The sequence below is a fragment of the Onychomys torridus genome, chromosome 14 (assembly GCF_903995425.1).
Source record: "Onychomys torridus chromosome 14, mOncTor1.1, whole genome shotgun sequence".
Taxonomy (NCBI): Eukaryota; Metazoa; Chordata; class Mammalia; order Rodentia; family Cricetidae; genus Onychomys; species Onychomys torridus.
Genome location: NC_050456.1, coordinates 5,939,988 through 5,959,779, shown reverse-complemented (window position 1 = coordinate 5,959,779; position 19,792 = coordinate 5,939,988). Strand labels below are relative to the sequence as shown.

The following is a 19,792-nucleotide window of genomic DNA, read 5'->3' as shown; positions in this document are numbered from 1 at the left end:
ACTAACCTCCTCTAAGCTAACATTATCATCTACATAGTTGTGGCTGCATGATTTCCATTTGGCTAGTTGGGATCAACTCAGCCAATGAGCGAGCATCTAGTTGTTTAAGAAAGAACTACTACGTTTACATGCAAAGAAAAATCTCAAGCAACAAAGCCAAAGGCATAGTCCTGGCCAAAAATGAGTATTTATGTTGCCAATTCCACGCAGTGAAGCTCTCAGGGACAAGCCACGCTGAAAGGCTATCTTCAATTATTGACCGTTAGTAGAAATACCTCTGACCTGGAAGCATTCATTCTATAGCTGTGTAAAAAACTTGAGTTTGAAACTGTGTTAGGGAATAGGAACAAAGGAATTATTTTCACCACAGCTTACTTAGATCACGATGTTACAAAATGAATCATACAACTATAATTAAACAATAGGCATTCCTCAATAGATTTATTCTCTTTGGCTTCCATGAAACAACTGGTAATAAAAAGCAATCTTCCCAAACCCACAGGTCTCATCATGTTATTCTTCCAGGTATGTGTTCAAAAGTTTCCCTTGTCTTTAGAAATACCAAAGATTTCACTGTGGTTAAGAGAATTAACCCCAATTCACAACCATAATCTCATCTAGGAGAGATGAGGTTTTCCTAGCATGCTCAAGTATGAAAACTTTTTCAACTTCAAAATCACTCCTAGGCTCTGCTAAGGAGGCAGACTTTTAGTATTGATCATTTAAAAAGCATGTAATTCTGAACATGAATTTGAAACACTGTTAAAACTATCTTCACCAGTTATAATATAACTACTTATATAAGAAAACAATTTAGTATCTTCAAAAATAACTGACATTGCTTGGAATGTAGCTACAGTTTTATAAGACTATCATTTCACACTCAGGATTTTCAGTATTCCTTCATCCTTCCAAGAGGATTTTCATTGAAAATGGAGGAAAAGACTGCTTCTTTTTCAAATTCCTTTGTGGTGCACTCCCTCAACTCAATTTGGATTCAATGTAATACACTGTAGCCAGTGGAAATGTGAATAACACAGAATAGCTATGTTTTTGATAACTGATTAATCTGGGTGTAATTGGGAAGGCATTCTTGAAATACCATTAACATTGACAGTCAGTTTTAAATAAAGCAAACACTGGTGGTAATTTGGGTGAGTTCATTCAATCATAGGTAAAAGCCTTTATATTTAGGGAAACAATAGTCCCTCAAAGAGAGTTAATACATACTTGCCATAAAGTATGTATCAAAAACTCTAGGACAGTCTACATGCCATAGTAGCAGAAAGACACTTCTAAAATAAGCTTGCTTCATAAACATATGTGTTTAACAGCATGTGTGATGCATGCATGTGCATCACACAAATACAGTAATGTTTCCAACTTTTCATTCTCCCTGAGTAGCACACACAGTACCATCAATTAGATCACTCTGAAAATGTTACTGTTACTCCATGGTAGTGCTTTCTAATGGCCCTAGGACGCATTATTATCATATACAAAATAAGTAAATATTGTTGGTCAGTTACTCAAATGCTCACTATCTTGTTTTGGTAAAACACAGTAGTCACTGTGTTCAGTTGACAATATTGCTGAGGGTTCAAACAAATCTTAAACAAAGAAACAAACAAAATCAACAAAACCCCCAAAGAACCTACCTAAATCTCAGGTCAGCCAGAATAAGGTAAACATGGCCCACCTACATCATAATGCACCATTGTGAGTCTGAAGAATGCCACAGGGCAAGAAAGAAAGCCTAGTTAGGAAAACAAAGCGCCACCTGGGAATAGAAGCCACTGCAGGCTGGAGATAAGAGCAGGATGACGGGAGGGTTTCTACTCTGCGCAATATTCAATTAAAAACTATTAACTGGAAGCACACGCACAACCGTTAGCAGTGTCTCACAGGACGAGCAAACACAATGCATGGAAACAGTGACAGACAGTTCAGGAAAGAACATCTCACATGTTTCCATGTCAACTTAGTGGCACTCTCTTTTCTACTGGAAAATTAGCAATCTAATTAAATTGAACTTGTATACCAGGGTGAGTAGAGCAGAACCCTAATACATGAAGACAGCTCACAGAGTTGTGCCAAACACACATGAAAACTTTATAGGACTCTCAGCAATGTAAAGCCACGGCCCCAGAATGACTCCAGCTACCCTCAGAGAACTAAAAGACGAAAGGACAATGTAGTACTTGTACCAGGCAACAATCCCCTGACCTCCAACTCTTTGATATAATATGGCACCTAAAATTCAGGTGCATTTCTTAAGGTCCTGAAAACTCTGCTGGAAACTAAGTCATCTAGAAGGTTGAGGCACCACCCATCACCTCCACAGCAAAGTGGAGTTCTAACATCATCACCCAATAGCCGCCTCCGCTGTTTCAATCCCACTCACTGCAGCCAACTGTGGGCAATGCTCTCCATAGTGGTCTGCTCTCTTCCTATCGGAACTCTGTCATCCCTCTTCAGAACGCCTGGTCACCTCTGCTTACATAGGAGTAGATCTCAGCCCTGTACCTTCCTGTGAGATGGTTGCTTAATGAAATCTGTCTTCACGACTTCATCTGATATCCAGTTTTATATTTGACAGTAGTAAGTGCCTCTGCTTCATAGAAAAAAAAATGTTCCCTGGCTACTCAGTTTTTAAAACCACATTAACATCATAGCATAAGTGTATCCAGTGAAAACCAGAAAAACCAAAAAATCAGCTACATCATTTTTTTAGTGCCCTCTTGTAAAAATTCTATAAAGCACAAACATTTTTGCTATTTAGTATGAGTCTAAGGTTCAGCCTTGCAGGATCAGGGTCCCACTGGTAAAGAAGAAAACATTAATTCTATAAAAACAAATTAAGACCTTATTTATTACCATTGCAATAAAATTTTCTGCCTGGTATCTCCATGTGGAACTCACTAGAGATCATTCACCATTTCAGTGATAATGATTCATGTTCAACATAAGAAATAGTTTATTGATATATTCAAAAATACTGTCTTACCAAAGACACTGCTAAACTCTCAATTTCTAATCTATATAGTATTAAAAAAACTCATTCTTCTACATCAAGAAATATTTGATCTTCATAATGACAACATGTAAAATGAAGAACTTAAAGCATTCTGAAGAGGATCAAAATTAAATATCTTTTATAACATTCACATTCCTATAAACTCAAACAACTCATGAAGGTCTACAGTTATTTGATGACTGGAAATTCAATAAAAATTACAAGGTTGGTCTTGTTTGTTTGTTTTTTGTTTTGTTTTGCCTAATATGACTTCTAAACAGTGAATAATCAAGCTGCAAAAGCCTTGTGCCTTGAGATTTCTGAAACATCAACTAACATTTGAAAAAAGTCACAAGGCTTTTCACAAAGTGTGAGAAATACACACATCTAAATGACTTCTTGTGCGATTAATAAATTGGCATATTATCAACTCCCTTGAGCAACAATGCAATCCTGCCAGAGAACACTCACACAGCCTGTGGAAACAGAGCATGCAGCAACCTGAAGCAAGCCGCTCATGCTCAGATAGCAAGAGCTGTCATTGCTTAACTGTTCACCAGAAAAAGGGAGGTGCTGAACCTCATCAATCTAAAGTGACTCTTAGTTTTCTTCATTTGCAACACTTTATTCTATACATTTTTCTTAGTATTTTCAGATCATGTATAGAAATAAAGATATATAAATCCCAATACATATTTAACACAAATCAAATTCATTGGGAAGTAAATGAACATGATACTCACTTTTTCTATAAACTTAGATCACAGGAACACAAACACACATCCATAACATGATGACTTGCTACAACACAGCAACTGTGCTTTTTACCAATTTTTTAAACTTATAGTGAAATAAAAGTATATATATATATATATATATGTTGGTTTTCTACATAAAACACTGAGACCCCTAACAATTTTGTCTGTAATATCTCACTTGCTATTTAATTAATATTCTTTTCAAACTGCAACAATGATCTGTGGCTACCTTACCTCCCTTCCATCTCAGTCTCATCCTCAAGCTCTAGCCTGGATACCCAGTTCAAGGGTGACAGAAATGGGGATCCTGGGCATTCTTCTCTCATTTGTCAGTGTAAAGACAATATCCCAACGTTGTCTTAACATACTAAGTATGATATCTACGTTTTGTTTCTGGTATGTAATTTTCAATTAAAATTTAATTATGCCCTTGGTTTGCTATGAATTTATCATGATTGGATGTGTCACATGCCTCTCCTCTAATTATTGAAATGATACTAACACTTTTATTTAACATGGATATATGTTAAATTACTTTTAGGACTTTCTAAGTCTCTGGGATAAATAAATTCATACAAATTAAAGCCATTGCAGGACCTACATATGGTATAATCATCATTCTCTTGATAATGTGAATACTTCCAATAATACACTATGAATAAACTGAAGACATACAGTATGATTAATAAAACAAGGACACATCAATTTAAGATTCTCCCTAAATACTTGCCATTGTGGCCTTACACAGCAATCCATCAACACATAGCTACCCAGGGCCTAGCACGTGGGGACCATTCTGGCTACTACAAACAGGCAGGGAGCAGAAAACAAAACAACAACAGCCCCAAGTACCCTCTCTTAGGCTTGTATTGAAGACAGTACCCATGAATAAGACTGTGGTCTACATTACGTAAGTCTGCTTCAGCACATGATGGAAAGTGATGAGGACCGCTTGGGTGAGGAAGATCACCAGACACTCACTGCAAGTTGGAACAACACCCCAGCAATGAGCCAAAGCCAGGACAACCAAGACAGCAAACAGTATAGTAAAACACTATAAACACATCAAAGCTCTGGCTTTTCTCTTGAGAAAAGACAATTTGGCAAGCCTAATGACATGGCAGAAATAGTAGGGGTTTTTGGTTTTTTGTTTGTTTGTTTGTTTGTTTGTTTGTTTTAAATCTTAGTTGCTTGCAGTATAACCAAAACAAAAAATGGTATTTATTGTGTGAACTAGGGTTTCCCTTTTTGCCTAGGGAGTATGCTAGATAGAAGAGAAGGAAAATGGGTATTTCTATTATAAGTCAGTTTTGTTAAGGTTTCCTAAGGTTTGGAACTATTTTAGCCTTAATACTTTACAGTACATTTTACAAGTACTTAAAAGTAACTGTGGTTGGCAATATTTCTAGAACAATCTGCATAAGGCACCCTGCAAATCTGATCCTTGATAACATCATAGAAAATTAATAAATACGCACCAATTTTTGTTTTGTTTTGTTTGTTTTTCAAGACATGGTTTCTCTGTGTAACTTTGCACCTTTTCTGGAACCCACTCTATAGACCAGGCTGGCCTCGAACTCCAGGGAGATCTGCCTGGCTCTGCCTCTCAGTGCTGGGTTTAAAGGCATTCACCATCACCACCCGGCAAGCACCAAAATTTTGTAACATACAGACACAAATATTATTGGATGTTTTCTCCCTTACTCCTCAAATCACAAGCCTGCAATGACCTTTGCTTGTGTGTGTCCATCATCCACCTTGTAAAGAATGTATTTGAGGAAAGCAGCCTGCATCCTACCCTTGTTCACATACATGAGCTTGCCTGACCTGGCTTCAGGTGTAGGTGTGTGGGCAAGTTACTTGTGATTGTTTAGTAGAAAGAAGACCTCGTGACCCATCACAAGTGTATAGTGATATTTTATTTGTATTGAAATGTGATTTTATTTGTATGTCAATAAAGTTGCCTTGAGGTCAGAGCAAACCAGAGCAGAAGCCGAGCAGTAGTGGGGCACGCCCTTAATCCCAGCACTTGGGAGGCAGAGCTAGGCGGATCTCTGTGTGTTCAAGGACATAGCCAGCATAGCAGACACACGCCTTTAATTTCAATACCAACCATAGAAGACCTGGAGGTCTGTACAAACAGGCAGTGACGAGGAGGTCATGTGGCTGGGTTACAACCAATGAGGGAGGAGAACAGAAAGTCTTTAAATAGACAGGACGCACAGAAGTAGGTCTCTTGCAGAGAGGAGGAACCTCAGAAGCAGTGAAGGGTAAGGTTTTCCGCTTTGGCTCTGACCTCGTGGTTTTTAACTCTGCAACTGGCTCTGTGTTTCTTATTTAACAAGCAGGATACATCTACACAAGTGAATCAGAAAGTATAGATATATTTTTATGAAGAAGTAAGAGTAATTAGACTCAGGATTTGAGGTGCATACTGAGAAGGGGGCACAAGCAAGGATTGCACTGGAAAGAGTACTTACTTTGGATGCTATTTTTAAAATGCCTGAGGAAGAATCTTCAAGACGCTTAGCACAGGCAGTGGGAAGACCAGAGGAGAGAAAAAAGGGCAACTGTATTTTAACATTTGGATGCAAAGCCAAATCCCCAAATCTTCTGGTTTTTGTTATGTTTTTTAAATCAGCATGATTTACACTTACTAAGTCCCAAGGAACAAACCAATTAGTTCATTGATCAAGTAAGTTAGCTTAAAAAGTCATGCTACCTTGATCTTTCTCCAGCAAATAGAATAAATTTTGACATAAATACTGAATTTTAAAAAGTTTGAATTATCACAATTTTTGTTCAGGAATATGCATATTATATAGCTAAAGACTTATACAAATTCATTGATATATTTTGGAAGCAAAACAGACCTACTAGATTCAAATTTCTAAGATATTGTAAGATAAAAAGTTAAGGATGGAATTGTGTTAGCAGCCTCAAACTGCTGTAGCGGCTAACAGTAGCGGCCACCTCTCACTCACAGAACTCTAGCCAAAGGAGAAGCTGAGTAAAAAAGGAAGTGTCTGAACCATGGGTCATACTAAGCAGACAGCCCCAAATGCCCCTAGGAAAGGACTGGCTTACAAAAGGCGCTCAGAGAGGAGTGTGCCTTCTGCTGGAGAGGTGAAGAAGCACATCTTTACCAGCCTGGGACTGGGGCACTCCCTTAAAGGAGATCCCATCAGAAGTCCACTGAACTGATCAGCAAACTCCCCTTCCAGTGGCTGGAGTGAGAAAGTGCTTGAGACTTCAGAACACAGCTGCACTTCCAGAGTGAGATTAACGTGCTTTGCAGCAGGCAAGTGAAGGCTATCTGGTTGGCTCTTTTGAAGACACTAACTTGTGTGCTATCCATATCAAATGTTTAATAATTGTGCCATAAGATATGCACTCTGCATACATGCGGAAGGTGCTTAAAAAGCTACTGAAGGGAAACCTCTTAATCTCAATAAATAAATAAATAAATGAATAAATAAGTGAATGAATGAATGAATGAATGGATAAATAAATAAATAAATAAGTAAGTTGTTTATCGCTCTTCTTTCTGTTACCAGGGTTCAGAAAGTTAGGTGTCTTTCCCATGAGTGAAAGGTTCCTAAGTACATGATTACTAGTTGAAAAGTGGGGAGAGAAATCAGGTGTGGGCATTTTTCCTGTTTTATTGTGTGTGAAATTTTAATACAAACCCAGGATGTAAAGCATTAATGCAAGTCAAAATGTTTCTGTGAACAAGTTTCAACAGTTCCACTTTCTAACAGTTATAAATAAGTCTTTTAAACCTTTGTGGACAATGTCAGGATTTAAGTTTTTAAAAGAAGTAACTTCCTCATTGTGGGCAACAGCATGGTGCTGGCAGCTTCACACCAACATCTGAGTGTGCGTGCTCAGTGCTGTCTCTCTTCTGTGCTGTTCTGGAAGTGTGCTATTAAAACACACGAAACCATGAAAGCTAAGGAAGAAATCAAGTCCACTTACTTCAGAAAGTAGAGCAAACATCTATTTTCTAATTTAATTATCTGTTAGACTTTTTGTTCAAAGTGATGTTTTATTTGCAAGTTTTTAAAATAAAATTTAAAAAATAAAAATTCAATTAAAAACCATTATTAGTCTACATTTTCCTTTTTTAAAAAAATAATCTTTAAAGTGAACTTAGTACTTTGTCTAAATCTCTGTGCATGTTTCTGTAGATGTAACCAACCGTCTTGTTAAATAAGAAACACAGCCAATTGCAGAGTTAAAAGCCAGGAGGTCAGAGCAATAGCTGAGGGCTGAAAACCTTACCCTTCACTGCTGCTCTGTCTTTCCACTCCACAAGAGAGCGACTTCCTGTGTCCTGTCTTTTATATAGACTTTCTGTTCTGCCTTCTCATTGGTTGTAAACCCAGCCACATGACCTCCTTATCAGTGCCTGTCTGTACAGACCTCCAGGTCTCCTATGGTTGGTATTGAGATTAAAGACATGTGTCTCCATGCTGGCTGTATCCTTGAACACACAGAGATCCTGCCTAGTTCTGCCTCCCAAGTGCCGGGATTAAAGGTGTGCACCACCACCGCCCAGCTTCTGCTATGGCTTGCTCTGACCCCAAGGCAACTTTATTAACATACAAATAAAATCACGTTTCAGTACAAATGAAATATCACTATATGTTTCTTCTTTCAAACATCATAACCATCAAAAATATATGGTACCTGACAAGTAAAGATTGATCTGATTCACATGGACATCAGACTGTGAAAATCAATTAAAATTCAAACAGAACAGGGAGTCAGAGATGGTAATTTAGGACTATATCTTACACATGCTGGGACCAAAGCCGCAAACCAAAGTCTTCAAGTTTCCATTATATCACGAAATCTAAGTCTGAATTGTCGAGGAGACAGAATTTCACAAAGCCTGCCCCAAGCCTGTATTTGAAAGAAAATTTAAAGTTTCTCTCTTTCAGCTTGTTGATGTCAGAGAGTCTGTAGCAGCGAAATTAAATTCGGTGAATTCTATGAAAAAAAAAAATCACAGCCAGGGAAGCTTTTTGTATTTCTATTGATTTTTAAATTACTTTATTGTCATTTTAAGTGTATGGGTGTTTTACCTGCATGTATATATGTGCTATATGTGCACCACATATGCATGTTGCCCTCAAAGGCCAAAAGAAGGTGCCAGATCCCCTGCACTGGAGTTACAGACAGTTGTGAGTTACCAAACAGGTGCTTGGAATCAAACCCTGGTCCTCTGGAAGAGCATCCATCACCCTCCAGCACTGCACAACCTGTCTAACCCACTTCCTGATTTTTATTTGCTGCTTCTGCTAGCAATTCTGTGTCACAATTCACAAAGATCCAAATGAGAAAGTTCTCTTCTGTCTTGTGTTAGGATACATTGTTTATTTGCTTGGTTTTTCTGAGTCCAACACATATTGTGGCTAAAAGCAGCAAGCCCAGTGCAGTGGCTAGCATTTCAGAAGCCTGGGGCTCTAGACACCCAACCATTCCTCAGAAGGCCCAACAGCTACTTCTAGTACCATCCTGTGACTTTCTCAAGATATTTGCTAAGTACTTGAACAAGCTTAAAATTTTTGTCTTTTTTCCCAGTGTGTTAGAGGGGGAAAAAAAAGAGCAAATAGCTTAAAAGACGCAAAAACCATACATGGTGAGATACTAGATTTAAAATATTATTTGTTAAGAAAATCCTCAGGATAGTATTATTAAAACCTAATGTTCTTAGTTTATTAAAAAACAACAACTGAAATCTCATCATAGAACAGGTATTGTTTTTTAATTAGATGAAAGGATCACAGCTCAGGAGGGTTTTCATGCTTCATTAGAACACAGCAGAGGCAAAGTGGGAAAACAAGCAGCTAAGGAAACAAGCATATCCCTGATAAAGACAGCTGTTAACAGAGAACATTAACCCATTCATGTACATACCAACGTCTCCCTGCTCAGCCCTGATAGCTCTAAGATCAGGTTCTCCACAGAGAAACCATGAAGAAATTCAAGCTGACCAATTGGCCAAGAATTCTGTGGGAAGTTAAGAAGACCTACTGCTAACTGTGTCACAGCCTTTTCTGTTTTTAATGAAATGCTTTCACGGTTGAAAGTGCCCTCAAAGTTCACAACAATGTGTTGCTGCACACTTTAATCTTTGCTTTTGGATTAGCATGCTTTTGGAGATAACAATATAACCATTTCATTTTCAGGTAAAAAGGGAGATTTGGGGATCACGCCTAATCATTCTTCTATGGCTCAAAATTGAACTCAGTAACTGAACTTGCAGCAGCTTCTCAAGGGCTTTAGTTTTTATCTACTCACAGGGTGAGAAAATACAGTTAAGTCTGGGCTGTACAGTGTTTTCTTAAATTAAAAACAAAAAACAGACCACCCTCCCTGAAGAGGCAAAATCCTTTAATTGCATCAAAACATCTATCTTAAATACCGAGTCAGAAACATAATAAAGGGATAAGAGGATTAGCGTGAAGTACAGTACAATCAACGGAAGCCCACGCTTACTTAGCAAAACTTATTCCTACTTACAATTCAAAAGTGGACAGACAGTTCTAATCAGAGCCTAAGACAATTTGCCAATCAGCAAGCAGGAAATGCCCTCTCACTATAGGAAGCTGAAAACACAATGCATAAAGGAGATGCATTAAGAACCTTTCCATGCATGTGTTCACCCAAACATTTGCTTGTAGCTTTACACGTAGTGACTCCAGTCTTTTCACAACAGCATATTCCCTGCCATAGAATCGAAATGTAAGTGTTACTGCATTTATTTATTTGTTGTGAACAGGGGACATGTCACAGCATGTGGATGTGGACGTCAGAGGGCAACCATTAGGAGTCAGTTTTCGCCTTCTACCATGTGGAATCCAGGGATTAAACAAAGGTGAGTGCCTTGGCAGGAAGTGCTTTACCCACTGGGGCCAGTTTCTGGACCACAAATGTTATTTTTCAAATAAATTCTACATTATAATCAGATTAGAGCGTATGGCTGGCTCAAAGCATCAGATTGAGCATGAAGACCTGTAAGTGTCACATAGACTAGTCTAATCTACTTTTTAATATGCCATATATTGTCCCCTCTCAGCTTTTAAAACTACAGTCACATTTTTCTTTTGAGTTGAATGGTAATATATATATGTACACATATATTTGTATACATATATATATATATATATATATATATATAGTCCACATTTTAACTATCTAATTATCCACCCAGTTATGAACAACTAGGTTAATACTAATCCCCTGCTATAGTGAATGAAGAAGCAATAAATACAGGAGTGTAAATATCTCTACGGTAGGGTATAAAGTTATCTGGATATATGCTCAGGAGTGAAGCAGCTCAGTCATATGGCAGTTCTATTTTTAATTTTTGAGGAACCTTCCAACTTATTTCCATAATTGTTGCATTAATTTTTACTCATCAGTAGTAGATAAGTGTTTCAATTTCTCTACATCCTCTCCAACATGTGTTATCAGATTTCATGATTATAGCCATTCTGACTCAGGTAAGGTGATATGCTGGGTAGTTTTATGTCAACTTGACAGGAGCTAAAGTCATGTGAGAGAGGGAATTTCAGTGAAGAAAATGCCTCCCCAAGACAGTAGGGCATGTAGGGCATTTTCTTAATTGGTGATCAATTGGGGAGGGCCACCTCTGGGCTGGTGGTCCTGGGTTCTATACAAAAGCAGGCTGTGCAGGAGCACTAGGCGCCGTCTACTGCTGTGCAGGAGCAGTAGGAAGCGTCCACTGCTGAGCAGGGGCAGTAGGCACTATCCACCGATGTGCGGAGTCAGTAGGCACGGTCCACCGCTGGGCAGGGTCAGTATGTACTGTGCACCCCTGTGCAGGGGCAGTATGCACTGTGTACCCCTGTGCAGGGGCAGTATGCTCTGTGCACCCCTCTGCAGGAGCAGTATGCACTGTGTACCCCTCTGCAGGGGCAGTATGCACTGTGCACCCCTGTGCAGGGGCAGTATGCACTGTGCACCTCTAGGCAGGGGCAGTATGCACTGTGCACCCCTGTGCAGGGGCAGTACGCACTGTGTACCCCTGTGCAGGGGCAGTACGCACTGTGCACCCCTGTGCAGGGGCAGTATGCACTGTGCACCCCTGTGCAGGGGCAGTATGCACTGTGCACCCCTGTGCAGGGGCAGTATGCACTGTGCACCCCTGTGCAGGGGCAGTATGCACTGTGCACCTCTAGGCAGGGGCAGTATGCACTGTGCACCCCTGTGCAGGGGCAGTATGCACTGTCCACTGCTGAGCCATCTCTCCTTGTCTTAATTTGAAGATTCTCAATGAAAATTCTTTCTGGTAAATAAAGAAAATATTAACATGCCCAACAAGCAGCATTTCTTATGTTTCTGAGTATATACTTTGAAATATTTGTCTATATCTTAATTTAAAATGTCAAGTTTTGAATATTTTTTAACAAGTAGAAAATTAAAAAAGATTACAATATACAATTTTAACTGGAAACGGTGGCCATTTTTGCAGTACTCTTATTGAACATCACTTCCCTTCTTCTTCCTGACAGTCTTTTAGAATGATATAGTGGCTATAAACTATAAATAATTACAGAAGTACAATAATCATGAATGGTATCTTTGTAAAACATCTGTTCTTCCTGCCCATTAAGAGCAAGAGTATAAAAGGAGTTACTGTTGATATGTTTGTTATTCAAGCGAATCATTTTCTAATAACATCGGTGTACCATCATCATTCTCCACTCAGCAAGAGGAAGTTGAACCTCAGTTAAAACATATTTCCTCATCATCTGTCAAAGGTGAGCAATTGTATGAATGAAAAACTAATAAACCTCACCATTTTCTATACACAAGTGCATACCAAACATTACTCCTTTCTCTCCGAATCTCAATGGAGAACATCCCTCACTGTGTTCATCACGGTCATATCAGAAATGCCAAGAGCATGCTGTTGTACAGGACAATCCTCCTAAGCCAAACAGCCACCATTTTGGGGAGTCCAGCTGTGCCCATGTGGAAAAGATCATCCCAACTGGGCTTGTGTACTACTGATGCCCCTCCCCCCTAGCACCCTCACCACAACACCCAGCTGTTCCATATCACCTGCTGCTTGCAACTCTGCCCTAATTGCAGATAGCCTCAGGGAGGGGCTGGAGTATACAGGCCTGGGAGAAGAGAGAAAGGGGCCATCTATGGAGCTACGGGAAGCCATCATCCCTGTAGATGAGGACTTCGTAGTGCACCCCTTTGTGGGGGCCCTACACCCCAGTAAATACCCCTCATTGGTTCTCCACAGTGAAGTTGGTTGAGTAGTACCTCCTCGGTTTGTCTGGGACTGCAGACAGAGGAGGAGAAATGCTTCCATTTCCCCGTGTAAAGACATTTTAACAACGGATCCTGACAGAGTAACAACACAACAATTATTTTATATAAAGTAATAACCGGGGCAGAAAACAAGAAACTTGGTAGGTCCATATCATTCCTGGAGAACTGTCCTTAGACAAATTAGTCACTTTTATTTAAATTATTTGCTTTTGTGTCTAAATTACATGTATCTAAGGGTCAATACCCACCCCATGTTTCTTTGTAGTAAGACTTGCTGACCTTGACTTAGAAAGTCACTCCCCAGCCCCCAGGCCCCAGCCCACCACGGCTGGCTATCAAAACCACATCCCTAGGATGTGCTCTATTTGGTTCCTTCAAATGCTATAATTTTAGAGTTCTTTAGAATTTTAGAGTGCTTCTACAGTTTGGATAATTAGTATTCCATAAATTAAACAACCTGAGAAAGATACACACTTCATTCAACTGGTATTTAAAGAAAGACAACACAAAAAAAGACTGTCAACAGGGTATTTTCACATAAATACAACACACTTTATTCTAAGAACAGAAATAACAGCACATATATTTTGAAATTCTCTATTTTTTCCATGGACTGGTTATGCAATTTGTTTTTAGCCTATTACTTATTATTTTCTCATTTCATCAAGATAACATAAATTGGATAAATCAGAAATTAAATCATACTTTTAGCATTACTAGCAGGGTAGTGAATGTATTGGGCAGTTTCTAGGACATCAGCTCACTCTGAGTGAAATATCTGCCTTCAGTGAATCCATAGCAGGTCTCTCCTGAAGATCATCAGCTGTCAGTCATCAGCTTGCTTGTGTGGCTAGTTCTAACAGCTCTATTTTCATAAAATGCGTTCCTGCTTCTGGGACCCAACACTCTCTGGGTTATATGCTTTAACGCAATGAATCTCAACTCTCTCAAATGAGACACCATCATACCACAGGAATTAGTTTGTAATAATTCAGACATCATGAATCTAACTGAAGGATTATAGTTGTCTATAAATATATGCATTCCGTATTGACACAATGTTCTAAAAACAATTCATACATTGTGGCATGATAAGGGAAAATAATAAATTTTCATTAAAAGTATATGACAAGAATGTGGTGATACATTGTGTCCCCCAATATATTGTTCACGCTAATAAAGCTTATCTGAGGATCAGAGGAAAAAGACAGCCACTATATTAAACATAGAAGTCTGGCAATGGTAGCACATGCCTTTTATCCTAGCATTTGGGAAGCAGAGATCCATGTAGATCTCTGTGAGTTCAAGGCCATATTGGGAATGGAGCCAGGCTGTAGTTGCACATGTCTTTAATCTAAGCACTTGAGATCTCATGTCTTTGCTTGGGAAGGCTACACACCTTTAATCCCAGGAAGATATGTCAGGAAGCAGAAAGGTATAGAAGGCATGAGGACCAGGAACTAGAGTCTCTTAAGCAATTCAGCTGACGTCAATTTGGGTGAGGACTCAGAGGCTTTCAGTCTGAGGAAACAAAATCAGCCGAGGAGTTGGCAAGGTGAGGTTGTCTGTGGCTTGTTCTGTCTCTTTGATCTTTCAGAATTTACCCAAATATCTGGCTCCGGGTTGTTTTTGTTATTATTATTATTAATAATAATAATAACAACAACAACAACAACAACAAGACTATATAGAAAATCGTGTAACACAGGAATATTTTGTAAATAACTATTATTGAGTGATCTCAGTTTTTATATTTTGAAATAGTGGTATTTCATCCTCAGTCTATTCAAAGAAACCCCAACAACTATACATGTTTAACATTATTTTCATGATTTTTGTGGTATCTATTTTTCTATACTGAAACATTTTTTAACTTGCTGAGTTGAATAAAGCAGGCTATCTGTAGTCCACAATTGTGAAAAAAACTATAATTTTTTTCCATAACTATGTCCCATTCTTTTCATGGTCCTCAGGTTATCTCCCCACCAGTCTCCTAAGCACACGGGACTACAGACCTGGACCACTACTCCTTGCAAGTTCCTGTGATTTTCTCATAACTTCTAAGACCCCTGAGCCTAGTATTCCTATATGAAAAAGTACAGCAGACCTCTGTAGGAGTTCCTCACTTCCTACAGAGAAGCTCTCCCACATCAGGTGACTCGGCAAAGCAGGCAAATGAGGACTACCGTGGCCTTCTTTGCAGCTCTTCTAACATATTTTGTCTATCAACCATATCAAATAGTCAATAACTAAGTCTTCTTTGCAAATGTGCTAGGGAGAGAGGGAGGGAAGCAAGGAAGGAAAGGGAGAGAGAGAGAGAGAGAGAGAGAGAGAGAGAGAGAGAGAGAGAGAATGTGTTTATATAGTACAAACTGAAAAAATTAGGTGAAGATATATACCCTTGTAATTTCAAATTTTGTTCATTTCCCAGGCTGTGAATCCCACAAGGACTGAAATCCACTCTGAAGCATGACCTTGTACTCAGGATGGTGGGAGATCTGCAGTAGACAGTGGTAAGTCAGCAAGCAAGCTGGGTGACTGGACTCAGGATGAAAGGAACGATTTGAAAGAAAATTGAAAATGCCAAGTTTGAGGTTGAGCCACATGAAGCTACAATGCTGTAGAATGCCTTTGAGGGTTCTTTGGAATGCATGACTTACATTTAAAACATTTATTTTTATTAGTATGTTTAATTTAAACTTGCTATCTAAGAGGACATAGCTATTTATAATTGAGAGAAAAAAGTTAAGTGACTCCAAAATTGTCACATGGTTGAAATATAAGAAACAAAATTTTGAAAAAAAAAAAGAAACAAAATTTTGGCTGAATATGCTCTTTTCATTATTCTATATTGTTTTAAACTCATATGTAACTTACCTGTTTCCTCAGTAAAATACAAAATTAAAAACCAGTGTTACCACTACACTGTGTCTGACATGGATTTACTTACTGAAAGCAATTGTAAACATACTGTAAAATTAAGTTTCTGTCTTTGGGCTTTCTATATTCCACTGTACCTACCTACCTATTACCAATGGACTCACATGGCCAGTGGGAAAACACACATATGTACTTAAGAATACATATGGTTTCAGCACATTCATATGTATATTAACAATGCTTTTCACATTTGTGAATACTTAAATTTACATGGGGACAGTCAGCAATAAATTAACACATAGTCTATTCTATGAAACTTTACTATTATTGTGGTTGGCAGAATCTGATGGGGCTTCCAACAATCACCAACACCCCGGATTTATGCCTATGTAACACCCTCCCTGAGTGAGGGTGGGACCTGGGAATTTGTCCCCAATCTACAGAATAAAGCAGTGACAGCTTGTTGCTCAGTTATGAAGGTAAGGAAGAGTGGGAGTCTGGCCTTGCTGGCTGTCTCCTTTGCTTGCTCTGCTGTTGTAAGACCCTGTATGAAGAAGTTCCTGTGAGAAGGAAGAGCTGAATTCCCAGTGCAAGAGCCCATAGTGAACATAGTGAGCCCTGAGTTGGAAAGGGGGTTATTTCTAAGAGGGCCTAGTATCAGATTGCAAGAATGATACTGACCCAGACACAGATGGTCACCAGCAACTGAGCTAAAATTGCCCTCAGGCTTACAAACATTAGTTATATAGTAAATGACAATAAAATACATTCCCAAAAGAGTTAGTTCAAGAATCTTCCATACTGTACTTCCTGAAACAAATACATGTTTTCATTTTCATGCATAACCCATGCCTTTTTATCACAAGTAAATGTAACAAATCAGTGTGTCTAATACTGAATTTCATTTGGATATGCCTTAGTATGCTATGGGATGTTCTGCATGTTAAATGTGTTGCTCTGATTGGTTAATAAATAAAACACTGATTGGCCAGTAGCCAGGCAGGAAGTATAGGCAGGACAAGGAGAGAGGAGAATTTTGGGAAGTGGAAGGCTGAGGCAGAAGAGACACTGCCATCTGCCACCATGACAAGTGAGATGTAAGGTACTGGTAAGCCACGAGCCACATGGCAAAGTATAGACTAATAGAAATGGGTTAATTTAAGATAGAAGAAGTAGATAACATACAGTTTGTAAGCAATATAAGTCTCTGTGTGCTTACTTGGTTGGGTCTGAGCAGCTGCAGGACTGGTGGGTGAGAGAGATTTGTCCTGACTGTGGACCAGGCAGAACCAGGAAAACTCTAGCTACACCAGTAAGCTGAACTTATGATTTTGTTTAGAGTTCACCAAGTGAGCCAACCAAATTCCTTAAGAACAATTTTGTTTTTCAAATGTAGACAAATTTGAAGACATTATTTCTATGACCTTCATATTTTCCCAAATGACTAACTCTAAATAATAAAAGCCCAAGTAATACTAACAAGTGAAAAATATTTTAGCTAATAAACATCCCACATCCAGAAAAAAATAAAAGGAGGGAGGAAGAGGAGTCTAGTTACTCTGAACAGGGTTTGTGAGTTCCTGGAAACAGGTTCAGTGTTGCATATTTGGGGTGCATGATTCAGTGCTATGGAAACAGCTGTCTGTTCACTTAGCTACCCAAGTTAAGTACTAAGTAACTGCTCACTGAAGAAAACAAAGGCCAACCTCCTCCAATCTTATTTTATGTTTTGGTTTGTTTGTTTAATGATTGTCAACATCTAGACATACAGACCTACCCTATGAACAGTCCACTGCTCTTGAAAGATGGCACCAAATACCACTTCAGGACAGAAACCAAATTCAGTCTTTGGACAAAGATATCTTAGACTTGTTTTTGTATTTCTTAACAAGGGCACTTACAGTAATTATAAAGATTCAAAACCCAGAATGTTTCTAGATATCTTTCAGAGCACACACAAGACTTTTGAAACAGACAGCAAAGGATAATAGCATTTAACCCACCAAATACAGTAATCTGATATATTTGTGATGCAAGACTTATTTACATAATTTCATTTAATTAAATGCTGCTAAAAGGCTTCAATTTTTAGTTTCATATCTTATTTGGAGAATTTATATGATTTTCATAGTCTTTCACACATAATTCCTTGACAGAAATGTACAGAAAAGCTTTGTCAGCTGTGTTTTCACTGGAGGACTTCCATATCTGTAGCAACATTAAATGCTGGAATTCAGAGCCAGTGTGATGGACCCTAGACTCCAATCTCCACAGCTGCTTCCTGCAGCTCTCCTAACTGACAGAGTCCTTTCTCGTGTTCCCACCTATGAAAGTGCTCACAGACTCAAGTGTTCCTTCCAAAACTACCATTGCCTCTAACCAAAACCACCAGAAGACTGCTGAGCAGAAAGACATAACAATTTGAACACGTATAGACAAAATCCCCAGCACTCTACTATGCTGAGATGTGTCCTTTCCCCTGCTCCATTCCTGGCTATATATCTAGCTCTGGTCTGGTTGACTTCCATGTTAATTATATTATGATATCTAAAAGAGAGGAAACATTCCCTCTGTAAACTATACTGAAGCAAACTAACTCTAAAACAACATTTATTAGTGAAAAAAGTAAAAATAGTATAGTGAAACTCATGGCCATACAAAGAAAAGGAAAAACAAACAAACCAAAAAACCAAAAAAAAAAAACCAACCAGACTCAGGTTTGAGGTTTCACTTACATCAGAGTGCCACTTGGCAGAGCCAGCACACTGCCTAGCTCTCCATCTTCTCCACATTCATCGGATTCTGTTTGGTGGTTTCTTTGCTTGGTTGAGGTAAGGCCTCATTCTATAAATCAGGCTGATCTCAAACTTATAAACTTCCTTTCTCATATCATATAAATGATGGGACTATCAGCAGCTTCTATCATGGCTAGCTTCACATGATGCTTCCAAGGTCTAAATTTTACAAATGCAGCATCTGGGGCTTAAAATCTTGACATACATTCTTAAACACTATACAGCTGTTTCTTTAGTATAGAAGCAACAGACATTGATTCATCAGAATAGTAAGCCATACGCTCAGAAAATTCTTCAACCTTGAAACCATGTTTGCTTCTTCCTTGAATACCTGATTTAAAATACACGCATAGAGTAGAAAACAGGACTTTATAATTTTATAGACCTTAAAAGTTTTATTATAGTTCATATGTAAAAATTATAGAAAATGTATACTTATAAATATTTACATTGAGAATCACTATGAAAATATTTTAGACATCAATAAAATAGCTGTTATTGGCTTAAAACATTCACACTTTAGATATTAGCTCTTAACCAATTCTTAATTATATCAGGTAATTAGAACATGTTCCTCCAATAGAATTTTATGTATTTACAAATCAATGACTGCCATAGAAAAGCTGGATTAAAGATAATATAAAATAAGATTTTGTTTTTGAAAACAGTGTCTCAAACTCTTAATCCTTATACTCCAGACACCTAAGTTATGGACTTACCAATGTGCACTACCATCCTGGTTAAGAGTAATCTTTTACTGATAGAGGTACCTTGAAAGATTTTTACAGGCTTTTTCTTCATCCCACCATGGTTAGCTTATAGAAACCTGGCTTTGGAGGTCTCAGCTCAGAGTCACACAGAGCTGTCAGAGAGCAAGCAGTGGGTTCCAGGTACTTCTTGTGTTTTCAAGCAAACACACTTTCCCAACAGGGAATTCTCCCAGGTACAAAGACACTTAGACAACCTACTTCCACCTCTCCCTGTAAGCACACAGAGCATGCTGGGTATTGGAATCACATATT

At 38.5% G+C, this 19,792-nt stretch overlaps 1 protein-coding gene across 6 annotated transcripts in view; it reads right to left on the bottom strand.

The window, feature by feature from the left end:
- Crppa (CDP-L-ribitol pyrophosphorylase A) overlaps positions 1 to 19,792 on the bottom strand; it is a 295,404-nt gene that overhangs the window by 82,164 nt on the left and 193,448 nt on the right. The window contains exon 10 of one of the 6 annotated variants that reach the window (XM_036206642.1): positions 14,521 to 14,616. The exons of 4 other annotated variants lie outside the window; for them this stretch is intronic. In XM_036206642.1, the coding sequence (XP_036062535.1) occupies positions 14,602 to 14,616 (15 nt within the window). In that variant the 3' untranslated portion in view covers positions 14,521 to 14,601. Of the gene's footprint in view, positions 1 to 14,520; positions 14,617 to 15,449; positions 15,594 to 19,792 lie in introns of those variants that run through there. One more of the 6 variants, XM_036206640.1, reaches the window with a different exon arrangement.